Source organism: Buteo buteo, chromosome 6 (genome assembly GCF_964188355.1).
Source record: "Buteo buteo chromosome 6, bButBut1.hap1.1, whole genome shotgun sequence".
Classification (NCBI taxonomy): domain Eukaryota; kingdom Metazoa; phylum Chordata; class Aves; order Accipitriformes; family Accipitridae; genus Buteo; species Buteo buteo.
The window spans coordinates 25,275,671-25,290,212 of NC_134176.1; the positions used below are offsets into that span (position 1 = coordinate 25,275,671).

The 14,542-nt window shown below is 45.3% G+C and overlaps 1 protein-coding gene across 2 annotated transcripts; it reads left to right on the forward strand.

Moving 5' to 3' along the window:
* The first annotated feature begins 89 nt into the window (after positions 1-89).
* On the forward strand, positions 90-13,228 carry TMED8 (transmembrane p24 trafficking protein family member 8). Of its 2 annotated transcripts, none has more exons than XM_075030089.1 (6): positions 90-235; positions 1,553-1,631; positions 4,291-4,420; positions 5,362-5,503; positions 5,772-6,071; positions 7,103-13,228. In XM_075030089.1, exons 1-6 carry the CDS (start codon positions 136-138, stop codon positions 7,318-7,320), a joined length of 969 nt encoding a protein of 322 aa, XP_074886190.1. In that variant the 5' UTR covers positions 90-135; the 3' UTR covers positions 7,321-13,228. The 2 variants fall into 2 exon arrangements, with proteins under 2 accessions (XP_074886190.1, XP_074886189.1); XM_075030088.1 differs by lacking the exon at positions 90-235 and adding an exon at positions 1,305-1,383.
* The last annotated feature ends 1,314 nt before the right edge of the window (positions 13,229-14,542 follow it).

A 14,542-nucleotide genomic window follows, 5' to 3' on the forward strand; every position in this document is an offset into this window, starting at 1 on the left:
CCCCCCCCCTCCCCCCCCGCTCGGGTGTTTCCGCCGGCGGCGGCCGCAGCGCTTCGGCTGCGCTCGGCTCTTTCCGCCGCGGCGGGGCTGTCGCCTCCGGCTCCGCGCCCCTCGGCCGCCCGCTCAGTCCTGCCCATGTCGGACGTGCTGGCCGCCGCCGCCGGCTCCCGCTTCGAGCCCCCGGCCGCCGGGGCGCCGGGCGGCCACAGCGGCCCCGCGCCCCGCGTCCCCTCAGGTACGGGCTCGGCAGGGGAGGGGGCAGCCGGGCCGGCCGCGGCGGGTCGTGGGAGCGGCTCCTCGCCTGCGCGCTTCCCTCCCGGCGGCGGCGAGCGCCGGCAGCCCGGCCGGGGTCACCGAAGAGCCCCCCGTCCCCGGCGGCGGGGCGGGCGGCGCCTGAGGGGCTGCCGGCGGCGCGTGTTTTAGCGTTGGCCTTACGGCCGGGGAGAATGCCGTGAGTTTCCTTCCCGCGGTGGGTTTCCTCGTTTCTCCCGGAGAAGCCTTATTTCCAGGGGGAGGCTTGCTTCGGTGAAAAATACGGCACCCCTCGCGGAGAGCAGCATGGGGAATTAGAGCTGGGCGAACGTCTGCTCTGGCGGGTGGGCTGGCTGCTGGGGGGAAGGGGTCGGGCTGTGGCGCCCGGGCGAGCCCTTCCGCAGCCGGCCCTGCCCTCAGGGAGGACCCCGCCGCCTCTGCGCCCCGGGGCGCTCGGCTCGGCTCGGCTCACCTGCAGCGCCTGCAACTCCAGCAACAGTTCCCGGCGCCGCCTCCCTGCAGCGGGGAGAGCGAGGGTCGATGGAGAACCGGTTGTGAGGGACGGCGTGCTCTCCCCGGTGAAGGAGGCCCCGTCTAGCCCGGAGCTGGACTACCCACGCCGTGCGGGCTCTGCCGTGGCTGGGGGCCCCTGGGCTGGAGGTGCCCTCCCAGCTCCGAACTGACTCTGCGAAATGGCCAGCGGCTGTAAGGCTGATCGCCAGAGAGCTGCAAAAGCTGGAACTTGTCCGTGCCCAGTTCGCTGCCTTAACGTGATCAGACAGCGGGGCTGTGGAGCGCGTACCGCAGTCGTGTGGGGACAGAGCTTTCCCAGAGTTCAGGAGACTCGGGGGAGACCAGGAGCCATCTTTATAGGCAGACCTTTTAGCAGTGACCTAGGAATTTCCATCTCGTCAGTGCCCTGTGGGAACCGCTGCGTGATTGCTTTTTCCAGGGCTCTGTCAGCCCGGTTTTACATGATGAAATTTGGCCTTGTTCTGTCCTTCTAAAGCTAGGATTGGTGGTTCCTGAACAAACCCTGCTTCTGAGAGTGGTTCTGCACTAAAAACATGCATGGAACTTTCATTCTTCCTTTCCTAGGGTTGAGACCATTAAAAATCTTTGTTCTGCAAGGTGCTAGATTTAGCTCGTAACATGAAAAACTGCTTGGCACAGGTCTTTGTTCCACAGCCTTGTGACCTTGTCAGCGTTTAAGTGCTGGCGGTAGTTTTTCCTACTATCTCTGTATTCTAAAGACCGAAATTTATTTCACCTTCTCTCTGTATATTCTGTTTGTTGTTAGAAAATGAAGACTCAGCCCAAAAGACAGAGCCTGCAGATCAGCCAGTTGATTCGTTGGAGTCCAGTACTTCACAGAGCAGGTAGGAAAATCTTTTTGTGTGTTGTGGCCCACATGCATGACAGTCTTTCGCCCCTGTGACCTCTGTATGGCAGTTGATTCTGTGCAGGTGAAGACAAGGACTGGAGACTGAATTGTCTGCTTTGGGACAGTATATACCGGAATCAGTGTAGGAGGGACTGTTCTTACAGTCTTACAGCTTATTTTAAAGCTTATGAAATGATGGAGTGTAGTTCATGGCTCAGCTATTCAAATCACAGAATCATTCAGCTTGGAAGGAACCCTGCAAGGTATTGCAGGCCATTGTAAGAGCTAATAAACTCTCAGCAGGAAATTTTCTCTATCCTGTCTGGAGGATACTTTAACAATTAAGCATTCCCACTGTCCATAATTCTGGTGGAGGCTGAGCAAGAAAACACCTTTTACTGTTTTCTTGACAATGTTTTGGCTTTTTCTTCACCCTTTGTGTTCTGTGTCACTCCTTCGTTAATGCTGTTGATCAACCCTGTTATCAGATGTTTGGCTTATTATCTGTTGGGCATGTGGTGCTTGTGGCCAAGTCATTGCATTGTTTACAAGCGCTAATACCCTATGCAGTGGAGTTTCATTTGCCATCATACGTTTGTTACACAGAATACGATTTCAGAAACATGTGAGTTAATTACATCAGACAGTAGATAAACCACAACCTCATTGAAAAACAGGGAGAAAAAAAATCCAGCAAAAAAACCCCAACAAACCACCCTACTTACTAAAACAGCAGTTTGATGCCATCTTGGCTTGGTGCTAATGACATCTGTATCAGCCTTCTCGACTCCAAACATGTGTTCTCCCATCTCTTTATTATGTCCTCCAGTTTTCTTTGAAGAGATTAATATAGACGGTGAGAAAAATGGCCAAAGTAGATGCTGGATACTTGTGGATGTTACCTGATAAATTTGTCTTAAGTTAGATCCCCTTTGAAAGGGATGGGCGTGGTCCAAAAGGGTTGTGTGAGGAGGAATCAGCTGAACTCCGTCTTTGTAAATCTGCTTCTAAAGCTTGTGTAGCTCTTCCTAATTTTTCAGAGAGACTCTTGGGCTTCAGTGGTGTCTGGAGGAAAAAATTGCCAAGCTGTTAGCTCCTATGTTGATGGAGAGCCTTTTGAGGAGATGTGTACACCTACGGTAGCAAGTAACCAAATAGCCCTTCTAGGTGTGATCATGCAACTGCTAAGCTAAAAAGCAAATGGGCTGGAAAACGATGGCCTAGAAGTCCAAATTTGTCCTTGGCTGCTAAAGAAATTGTTATGGATCACTATGAGAGTCCTTCCTTTAAAAAATCGTTCTCTCCAAGTGTCCCTTCTTTTCTTATATTCTCCATCTGCTGCCATTTTGTGTATTCTGGTATTCAGCTCATTCGAGTTGTTCTTACAGACCTTCTGGTTTATCATGCCATTTCTAGGAAAGGAAATTGCACTGTTGCAAGAATTTAAGTAAGAAATGGCTTTATTTCTGGGTAAGATCTGTACCCCCATAGGAATAAAGATTTGGAAACAAAAGCCACTTTTGCCCTGTTCTAGTCTTCTCTATGGATGCAGCAAGGCATGTGTCTGAGTTGAGCTGTGAATGGGGTTTGTTTTAAATTATTTTTTTAAACTATTCCACACTATGCTGATAGTCTGCTCCCTTGCTAATGAGAATATTTCTCTTTACTGAAAGGAGACATTTGAGGAAATGTACATATTTTCCATTACTGCTGTGTTCTCATGTTTCTGATCCTTTAGACCAATGCAGCTGACATTGGTTTTATAGTTCTGTGAAAAGGCTTTGCTTTTCAAAAGGGCAACTGTTTCTATTCTTATTAAAGACTAGGTTGCTTCTCATGGAAGTTTCACATAGTATCTGAGAGTATGACAGAGGAGACTCTTCCAGCATCCGAGTTCATTTAGGATAACTCTTTCCAGCTATAGACAATATGCAGCATTTTTTTAATAAAATTTAGAAGAAAACCCTCAACAGAGAATGAATGGCAAAGATGTGTTTCCTTTCTTGCGCATTCTTTTCCTGCTATGTACCTTTCTTTTTGTTCTAACATGTCCATCTCCTCTTGTCACAGTGCAGTACTTGGACCTCTTTGCTGTTATTGTGCTGCCATTGTATGTGTTATGGCTTGCTTGTCTGTGCAGCGTATTTGAATATGGCAGAAGGACACCTGGGTGCTCCCTGTATCTCTTGGGATTGCTGATAGGAAAGGCATAACGGGCCACTTAAATAGAGGGCATTTTCAGGATGGCTGTCAAAACTGTTCTGAATACTTTCACTGATCCAGTTGACCTCTGATGGAAGATGCAGATGTCATGTAGCAGCTGGCATAAAAGAATTTGTCCTTTCTTGAGCAGAAAAGTTGCTACTGATCTCTGCACTTAGTACAGTGTTGGTGAGCTAGCATGCTGTGGGGTGAGTGCAGTGAATACGGAGTATCTTACTGAAGTTGCTCCCTCTGACTTATATGGAAGATAGTCATGTGAAGATGAGGGTAGGACTGGGGTGCAAAAGGCTCTTTGTGCAGCTGGCAGGTGCTGACCACAGAAGCTTGTTCCCTTCAGTCCATTTGAATTCAAATTCCAGAGCAGACTGATTCCTCTGCTGGCTGTAGCCTGGGTGGAAATGCTGAACTGTAGTGCTCCATTCCTCTAAAAGGTCACAGATTGGGTCACTTGTGAGTGTGGGCACAACAGAAGATTCAAAGGAAGAAGCTGGCACTTTGGAGGACCAGGAAGTGGCTGAATTGGAAGAGAAGCTGCCTGACCAAATCCCGTCCCTCAAAGAGGTAGGTGGGTGTTTCTTATGCCTGAAAGCAAGGAGAGAGGTGCAGCAATAGTTCTTCCATCCTACTGCTGTGCTTATAGCTATGAGACTGAGGCTTTAAAGGTTAAGACAAATGTAGTATTACCATAGATTCAGTTATATTTTTTTCTGTACGTTAGCGGGAGATAAATGTTATCAGTCTGATTTGCAAAATCCCTCTTATGTCTTCGGCTAGTCCTCGCTTCCTTGCAGTTTTTGGCTTGCTGAGACTTCAAGGTTATTCTCACCTTCTGCCTCTTGTTTGGGGCTTCTGGGAATTCCCTTCTTGCAGATTTATGGAAGAGGGAACTGAAAGTGACTCTACTGTCTTTTGTTTCTTCTGGTGAGCAGCCAATTGGTTTGCATTACAGATACAGTTGGGAAAACCTGTGCAAGTGGCACCCAGCTCAGGAGCTGTGAGTTTGCATATATGAGGAGAGGAGACTGGCCCTAGTGAAACAGATGGACTTTTAACTAGGAGGCAGCAACTGACAGTTTGATTGTGGCTGTAGTCTAGATGCACACAGAGCTGAAAGGCTCTCCCTAGAGAGATTGTGTCGTGGGAATTCTTTCCAAGAGTAGTCAGCTAAATCTGTAAGGCTGTTGCTTTATTAAGAGGTGACAACTCTGAGGCAGATGCAAAGATCTGCCTGCCCAGGGACTCCTGGGAAGACCAAAGGGTGTGTAATTTGTGAGACTAAGGCAGCATTTGACTTCAAAGTTTATGACTTTGGTGCTGTGGGGGAGATAATGCAGAGAGGTGTCTTGGAGCCAGCCAGTTCTTTTTAACTAATAGAAGCTTCTGCAGGGTCTGGCTTGGCTTCAGAAAGATGTGTGAATTACTAATGAGTTGTTTTAAATCCAGCTGGGAACTTTCTTACCAGGATGGTCTTTGTGACAATGTTTCTTATGTGCCTTGTGCAGGAAGCTGTTGTTCGGATAACCAACTACCACGTACCTCAAGGAGCAGGGGATATAGTCATGATTCAGTCAGATCACACTGGTGCTGTGGATATCCTTTCAGCAGAGCTGGAGACTGCAGACCTCCTCGGGGAGCAGAGGAAAGGTGAGTCCTGAAAGGAAACCACTTGTTGGAGCCACTTTTTAAGTACCTGCCCTGGCTAGAGAAGAGCAGAGGCTGTCCTGGAGGCACTGCTAATTCCTGCTGGAAACTTGGGCTCCTGGCTAGTGCATGGGAAAACTTCACATCCAAGGCTTCAGGGAGCAGGCTCCAGAATGCAAAAGCCTTATCAGAAATAGCTTTATGGTTTTCAGATAACAGCTTGTCAGGAGTGAAAAGTCAGGTGAGCCCACGATCTTTTCCCTTGTCTCAGCTCAGCCTCCCCCTCTGGCTCCACCCACCATGTGGACCACTGAGAAGACAAAGGAATTCAAAGCCAAGATGGGAAAGGAGAAGAATTGCCAGATGGTGGTGAAACGAGGCGAGGTGGTGACAGTCCGCGTGCCAACCCATCCTGATGGGAAATGCATTTGCTGGGAGTTTGCTACAGATGACTACGACATTGGGTTTGGAGTCTATTTTGACTGGACCACAGTTACTAGCACTGCCATTACTGTTCAGGTCAGCGAATCCAGTGATGAGGAGGATGAAGAGGAGGAGGAGGAAATCGAAGGTTAGTGCAAAGCTTATAAGGGTTAATTTGTGGTGCTTGTTGCCATGCTGCTGAGAGTGTCTGTCATATGCTGTAATTTCCATCTATTTTGTTTACTCAGCCCACTTGTTATCTCTGCAGCCTTTTGGGTTCTTGGTTAGGCTGTGATGAGAAAGCATTTAGTCCTTCCTGGTTCAGCGTGTATGTCAATGGCTGTCCTTCTCCAAGAGCATTCTTAAATTGAACACATTGAAAAATAAAATCAGAATTCACTTGTTCAACTTCTAGGTGATAAAAAGATTAGGGTCTCAAATTTTAACTTGACTGGGTTTTTTTTAGCCTCTCAGACTGAAAAATTTCTGGTGGTGAGTAGGAGCAAAAAGGTTTTGTTTCTGGATTTTGGTATTGTTTTGGTTTTTTTTTTTTTTTGGCCGGGTTTTTTCCCCACAGTACATCAGTAGCTCCTGCTGACTGCATTCGAGAGGATTGCTACCTGTGTCTTTGTACTTGTGAAACACACAGTGATGTTGCCTGTTCTATGACTTCAGTGTATATATGACCAGTGTAGCTGGGAGGTTGGTGTCTGAAATCAATTTTGCAGGCTCTTCAAAGAGGGGTAGGTTCCTGTATGAGGAATCCTCTTGGAGAAGTGAATTGAGAACATAAACAGAGCGAGGTTTTAGGTAAGAGCTTTCCCGTCTTTCTTTTGCTTCAAGTCTATATCACTGGACCACTGTTTTGTGTATAAAAGCAGCGAGGTGTCTAAAAGGTAAGTCCAGGCAGAGGAGACCAGGCTGGCAGGCAAGTAGATACTGTCCATCAGTATTCCCAAGAGAACTGGTTCTCGGCACGTCCTTTGTCATGATAAGGAAAGCTGGACTTTGTGGGTATGATTTGCAGAAAGGTCAGAGCAGACGCTATGGGTAATGCTATCATAGTTAGCCTTCCATATATCTGCATGCCTCTGCTGCATTCTGGTCTTGTTGATCTTTTTCTGGACTACCTAGTGGCTTGACTGGCTCTGGCCTACTTGTCTCCTCTCTCCTATTCAGGACTTGCCCCTGTTGGTGATGTGGAAAGGGGCTCCAAAAGCTACCTGCGGAACCGCTACGGAGAGATCATGCCGGTATATCGGAGGAACAGCCATCGTGAGGTGCAGGCAGGCAGCCACGAGTACCCAGGCGAAGGCATCTACCTGCTGAAATTTGATAACTCGTACTCTCTCCTCCGCAATAAGACTCTGTTCTTTCATGTTTATTACACTAGCTGAAGAAATGGGAAGGGGCAGGGACGGCAGGCAGGCAATGATGAATGTAGCAGGCTGCCACCCAGCCCTGGTACCGCCTGATGGGCACTGCTGTGTGACAGAACCAAGGCACAATTCTGCCGGCTCCTCTTCAGACACTAACTGGTTTCTCCCCACACCCTCCTTCACCGCTGTCCCAGTGCAGAAAGGTAGTTCCACAGGCAGCTGCTATTTCTGTAAAACTTCAGGATGTCTGCTCTGTGCAGGCATCGGGCTGGGCCTTCACGTCACAGCTGGTAAATGCCCAGAGGCCAGGTTCAGATGGTCGTGGTTTCGATCTGTTGCACTGGTATGAAATGAAGTGAAAATATTCTTGGTCTGTTACTATTCTGTGAATAACTTTTCCGAGTCTCCTGCTGCATCTGCATCACTAGAGGGCAGCTCTCGGCTGCAGTGAGCCAAAAGCACAGCTGGCTTGTCACCTAGCCACTGATAATCTCATCACCTACCACCACTACATGTCACTGGCAGCCAATGCTTCCTTCACTCGTGTGGGTGGGGGTGCAGCTGGCCAGCGGCAGCCCATGCTGCAGTGGCGTGGCAGTCATGGCACGTGTTTGAACATGGGGTGAGGGGAGGGCGTGCACCTAAAAGTGCAGGAGAAAGTTTTCCTGCAGATTAAGAATTGGATGTTATACCTGTTCATTGTAGGGATATGTAGATGATTAAAACTGCAGTGGCCACCAGAAGTTTTTTCTGTAATCCAGATGTGAAGCAGAAGAAATTACTTACTGCTGTGCTGAATAAATACAAAAAGGTTGGAGTACAACCAGTAAATATACAGGAAATGTTTCTTAGAAGCAGCATGTTGGTTCACTGGTATTGCTGCCAGCTAGATAATACCATATGTAGCAAGGAAAAGGCTCCCCAGAGAAGTGTAGCATGTCAGCTGCTATTGCTGTTGCAAAGGTATTGTTAGAAAAGAACATCTCTGCTCAGAAACTTGAAAGGTGTGGGATTTACCCAATCCTTTCTGTGAACCAGAATCAACAGGGCTGTTGCTAACCCTGACCACATAGTAAAGGATGAAGTTCCTTGGCATGTTTTGGTGGCTAGTGATAGCATTAGCGATCACCTTCTGCTCAAGTACTGGCAGAGTTGAACAAGGATTAAGTTAATCCTTCAGAGATGAATTTTAAATCATGTTTATCTGTAACTTGTTTATTTTAATACTCTTAACTTGAAATCATTCTCTTTTCTAAGAATACTGCTGTATTTACATTTTGATACCTCTTTGCAGAGACACAAAATGGCTGTTTGCATGGTGATTTTAGTAGAGTTCTGAGTTTTATTTTTAAATCCTCCAGGTAAAGCACCTCTACTTGGTCCGTTCCTTCTATTGAGAGGGGATGATGGACGAAATGATTTTGGGGTAGTTAAAGCCAAAGATTTCACTCTCATAGGAGGGCCACATATTTCCTATTAAGGCTATATTGTAATGCTGTGCAATTTGCTCCATATTCAAGCTCTCCTTTTAACTATCTCTGCTTACTTATTCACTGCCCCAGAGCACATAGTAGGTCAAAAAGGTAAGAGAGTGAGCAGTCAGTCTACAGCAGAGCAGCCCAAGCTGGGAGTAGGAGGAGTGGAAATGCAAATCACACTGGTTGGAGCACAGTGGCTTTCTGGGTGAGCAGGTAGGCAGCAGAGTAGGTCAGGGTAAGGAGCGGAGTTGTTGCTGGTTTGGGCCCTGAGGTGGGGAGAAAACAGCCACCATTCTCAAAAGAGAGTGAGTGAGCGTGCACCTGGGCAGCAGGGGAACTGTAACGCTGCCTTATTCAAGCAGGGGCAACCGCAGGACAACCTTGCAGGGAGACAGAATGGTAGGGCCTGGTATCTGTCAGAGTAAGATGCTCTTTCATTTAGCAGCTTGGAGAGAACTACTCCTTCCTTTAGCCTCTCTTGGAGGAGATGAAGGACCATTCTGTGGCCTTCGTACAGCACTTGAATCATCCCTGAGCAACTTGGGTAAGGTGTGCTCCTTATTTTTTTTTCATCCTTTGTCTGTCAAGTTCCTAGACACTAAAGAGAAGAAGGTAGAAAAGACCCTTCAGTCTGACCACAATGTCAGCACTGCCCCATGCAATGACTGCCTTTGGTCCTTTGCTGTGAGATCCGGAGAACCCTGTGTGCACTTGCTGGTTAATGTATGATGCACTGTCTGGCACCCACTCCACTTCCTAATTAGGATTTATTTATGACAAAGGGAACTCTGATCTGTACATATATTAGATATTCCACAATTGTTGATCCTCAGTTGCACAGCTTATTGCAGGCTAGTAGGTTATCTCCACTAAAAAACCTATTTCCCCCTGTTGCTAACTTGCAGTTACTTCCCCGTCCGACTGTTGCTTATATTAAGGTTTGAAATACATTTTGTCATGTTGTAAGAAGTTAATAAGGCCTGCCTCACAACCAATTTTGATCACTCACTGACACATAAATAGTATGTGCCAGTTTTCAAGCCATTAGTTAGTGGCTTTAGTTAAGAAAAGTTGCACTGTAGATGGTAATCCTATTGCTCGGTTCTAGCTTTCTGAAGTGTTGACCAACCTTTATAAGGCTCTGGTCACTTGTTTGGAACTGTGACCATGTCCTAGTCTCATTGACCTAAGCCCAACAGCAGCATTGAATATGGTATGTCACCCCAATCAGCATGGTCCCTGATCTGCAAATGCAGTGTGCTCATAGATAGGCCTGCTGCAGTGGAACTGGAAGTGTTTGGTGTGTGTTATTTCACTGCTTCTCAGAAGTATCTGGTATCTCTTAGGAACACAAGATAGTTTTAGGCACAGAATATTTCATCTGCAGGAAACAGGAGCTTCCCAGTTGGACAGGATAATTCCTCTTTTTGTTTATTTTTTTTTTGATTTCCACATTATATGAGTATGTTGTTTCTCAGGTATTCAGATAGCATTCATTATCCAAGTGACAACTTCTCTTTGGAAGCATGTATAGTCTTTATTCTTTTTCTGATAAATCCAATAGCTTGGCTGTGTGGCTAGTGATTAACAGCAGCCATTCCCATTCAAAATTGAACCCATAGTTGGTTCAAAGAATTAATCTTACTTCTCATGCATCTTTTTTTTTTCAGTTTGGTGTACCCGCTGGATTTGTATCCAATCCTGCTGTCTGGCTGAGGCAGTGATGGAAACCCTTATTATTTTAATTGGAGACCTTTGGAACTAGACCTTGGGTCTAGAAAGAAAAATGAATTAAAAAGGCAGTTGCACTTCAGAGAGGGAAATTAATCCTTGAGAAAGGAAAAATCCTTTGTTTTTGTGGAAGGAAGACCTTGGATAAGTTCTTAAAATGTGTTTCTTCTCCCTGTAAATTGTGTCTAGAAATTCAAAAAGCTAAATCAAGGGAGAAGCTTCTTTTGCATTTTGGGCTTGCTTTTGTGAAGGCACAAAATTGTTTTCTGTTTTGTCCTGAATACAATTTAGATTTAGAAATAAGATTTACATGTTCAGCCAGAGATATGACAGTCCTGTAGTGCAGGACTTGTATAAAAATTAGCTTGTATAAAATTGTTTATAAAAATGGTAACAATCTGTTGAGCTTTTTTTAATGTCAAACAAGGTCATAAGCACTCTGTTTTCTCTTTTTTTCCCTTTAGGTGTAATGTAGCAGCAGGAGTTTAAAATGTATGTGTTTTACTGAGGACAGAGAGTTAAAATTGCTTAAATCAGGGACCATTTGTACTGATTTAATTTACTTAGAAACTCTGTGGAGGCCTGTAATATGGTTTCTTATGAAAGGTTATTGGTGTCAGACATAGGTGAGTTGCAAATTAATGCTTGGGACCCATTTAACAGTTACATAGATTATTGGTAATGAGCTTTTTACCTGAACAGGTAAGATGAAAATGCATAAGAGCTTAGTTGTCTGACTTCAGGTGCTAAGAAGAAAGTCAAGTTACTATGCAACTGAGTCTAAATGACAGCCACACACCTTTCTTTTTGGCTCTACCCTGCGCACTTGTCTTATTGTAACTGTGTGTGCATGTAACCTTCATCTATGGCCTGCAGTGGGCCAGTTATTGTGGTGCTGGACCTGGAGAGGTGGGTTAGAAGTGAACCTCGTCACATGTAGTTGCTGAAAGACTTATTCTTGCGGGGAATTAGGGTAGAGAATGAATCTTTAAATGAGTTTACTTTTATCCCCACTGCTTATAACCTTCCTTCTTGTCTCACTACCCCTACTAAAGCCACTCTACAGCGGATTTATCACAAGGTGCCTTAGAAAGAAGGAGCATGTCTGGGATAAGAGCCATAGATGTCATTAATCCAAGGGATTTCTCCTTGTTTCTCTGCCCATTTGGGTAGAGGGGAGGCACTTCCTAAGGTCAGGCAAGGAGACCCCCTACAGGGTGTTCCTGGAGATTTAAGCTGTTAACTAGACCGCCTTGTTGCTGTAAGACGAGTAGTAGAATGGTGTTTGAGTTTCCTGGCGCCATAAGATCTTTGCCTTTTAAAATCATATGCTGCTGTCAGATACCAAGGAAGACCAGAGGACTACTCCTTTTGATACGCTGATGCTAAACCTGAGGACCAGAGGAATGCTAGATAGAAGAGCATTCCTTGTGGCTATTCATCATTTTCTCTAAAATGAGTGTCTGAATCCAGCGTTGTGAGTGGTGTGTGCTTATGTGTATTGAGGCTGGATAAGAGACCAAAGCAACAACATTTTTTTTCATGTACAAGTGTGAAAGAAAAGACTTTCTCTTTTTTTCCTATCTGGGAAAATATTGGATATGACAATGTCATGTAGATGTAGCAGAACATCTCAATTGGTACAATTGGTAGAATGAAAAACTGGGAACTGATAGTGTTAAATACATTGGCTAATTAGACCGTTAAAGAAGCCAGGAGTTTAGCAGGAGTCAAAGTGCCAAGTCATTTATCTAAATAAGTTGATTTGCAGTAAATACCAACTAAATAAAGTTTTAGAAGGTACATAAAACTGCAGAGTTCAAATACATCTTGCTAGAAGGAGAATTTTCTGTGGGGTTATTCCATGTTTGCCTCCAAAGAGTCTCTGGCAACTTATTCTGAAACACTGGTGCTGTTGCAGCTGAAGACACAACATCAGGCTGGGTGGATGGTGGCTCTGACTCCCCTTGGCTGTTCTGCATTCCGTTCTGGTTTTACATGTTACTTTCTCAGAAGCTCCATCACAAAAAATTTACCCTTAAATTTACCCTTTATCAGGCAGGGAGAGAGGAGGAATTTTGTGATCCATCAGTGAGGGTTATCTGGTTTATGCCCATCTCAACTGGTGAGTCAAGTCCCTTGGGCAAGAAGGTGGATGCCAACCATTGAGCTCAGAGCTAAGGCGGCTTTGCCAAGTAATAACCTTGAAGTTTAGGAGCTGCATTTGGAAATTATAAATAGCAGGAGGTGGTCTCCCTGTAAGCTCCAGGATGCCCTTGTGACTATCTGCTTTCCTCAGAGGGAGGCAGTCTGCTCTCAACTCACTGCTCCAAGCTGCTAGCATAGTCTTTCAATGGGGAGCATTTTGTAGCTGGTCATACCTTTTCCAGACCTATATTCTTGTGAACTGTGATGGTTGTCTGTCAGTCCTTATGTATGTGATGTGAATATTTTTGATGTCCTGTGATTTCAAAATTGAGTTAGCGCCAACTGTTTGATTTTCATGTCCTCCCAAGATATGAGTTTTAAATGGAGGAGAGGATATTTTAACAAAATGTGGCACTGAACCTCTTGCTGAAGGGCACATATGAAGATTGTATTTATAGCGTTCTTGCATTCCTTCTACGCTTGGTTTGTACTGTTTATATTTGATGTGTTGTGGCTGATTTGTAATAGTATATTGGAACTTATTCTCCTTAAATAAACTTTTCACTATGCAACCAAGAACTTTGTCTTCTGTTTAGAGCAAGTGAGTGTCTTGATATGAAAAACTGAACTTTAGACTTTCCAACAACAGAAGAATATAATTAAACTTAGTTTTATGAGCAAAGAAGAGACAAAACAGGAATACAATTAAACTTAGTTGTATGAGCAAAGAAGAGGCAAATACTCAATGTACTTTGCACTATACTGGACATTCTGGTTGCAAATGGGTAGGAAAATGTTCTGTTGTCAGCTGGTGATGATGCTTCCAGCCAGGAAATTTTCTGTCTGTTAAAATGACTTTCTGGGATTCGCTGCAGTGCTTGAGATGACACCGAAAGCCTGGAGAATTGGAGAAGAACAAGCAAGTAGCCAAGCTCATACTGTGGACGTGGGTGGAGTTTGAATGCTTTACCCTCCAGTGCTTCATACTGGTACTTTTCACCTCCATTTGCAGAGATTCCCCAGAGCTAGTTATTCTGTACTTCAGCTTTCAGTCTGAAGGACTAAAAACATCCCTTCAGTTACCAGATACTGATTAAGTTATCTAGAGAAAAGTGTTTGCTCTTTGTATCTCCTCGTAGCTGCTTGCCTATCAACTTTATCTAACTATGAAAACTATATTTACATGGCCTGAAGAAAGCACCTGCTGGTCAAAATGGGAATGATAGCTGCAGCCTGAGCCATACTTCCTCACTTGTCTTGTTATGAAGCTCAGTAGGAAAAGTGCTGCAGAAGTTCAGTTGTCTCTGTTCTAGTCCTGTGTTTCTTTGGAGCACTTCTATAAAATCATTCATGGGCAGGAGCAATCATAAAGCAAGTTGATCAAAGGGATAGATGACTGCCAAGTTAAAGATGTTTCATCTCGGTTTAGGACCACCAAAGAGAAACAGTGCTACAGCTATTTGAGTACCATGCACTCTCTGTGAATCCCTGTCCTTGTGCTTGGCTCAGGCATATGGCCAAGAGGAAAACTAAGCAACTTGGTGGGGATGCAGGGAAGTGATGTGAAATTTCACAACGTTAGTTCTTTCCCGCCCTTTCTGTAATTTTTTGTGGTTGGGTTGCAGCAGAAACGCTCTGATCGTGAGCTGCTCAGTGAAGGTCTTGCAGCAGGCTTTGTCGGCCCTGCCTGGGAAGTGACTCTTCCCCGTTTCAGCTGCACGTGGAGAACAGTTCTTTGGCTGTGGAAGCCCTGTCATTGTTTTTAGTGGTGCTTGATTATCAACAGCAGTTTTGAACTTAGCAGAGCTATTTGTTGTTACACAGGTGGTATTGGATACACAGTGGAGTCTCTGTAGTAACACACGGCTGCGCACACACAGAGA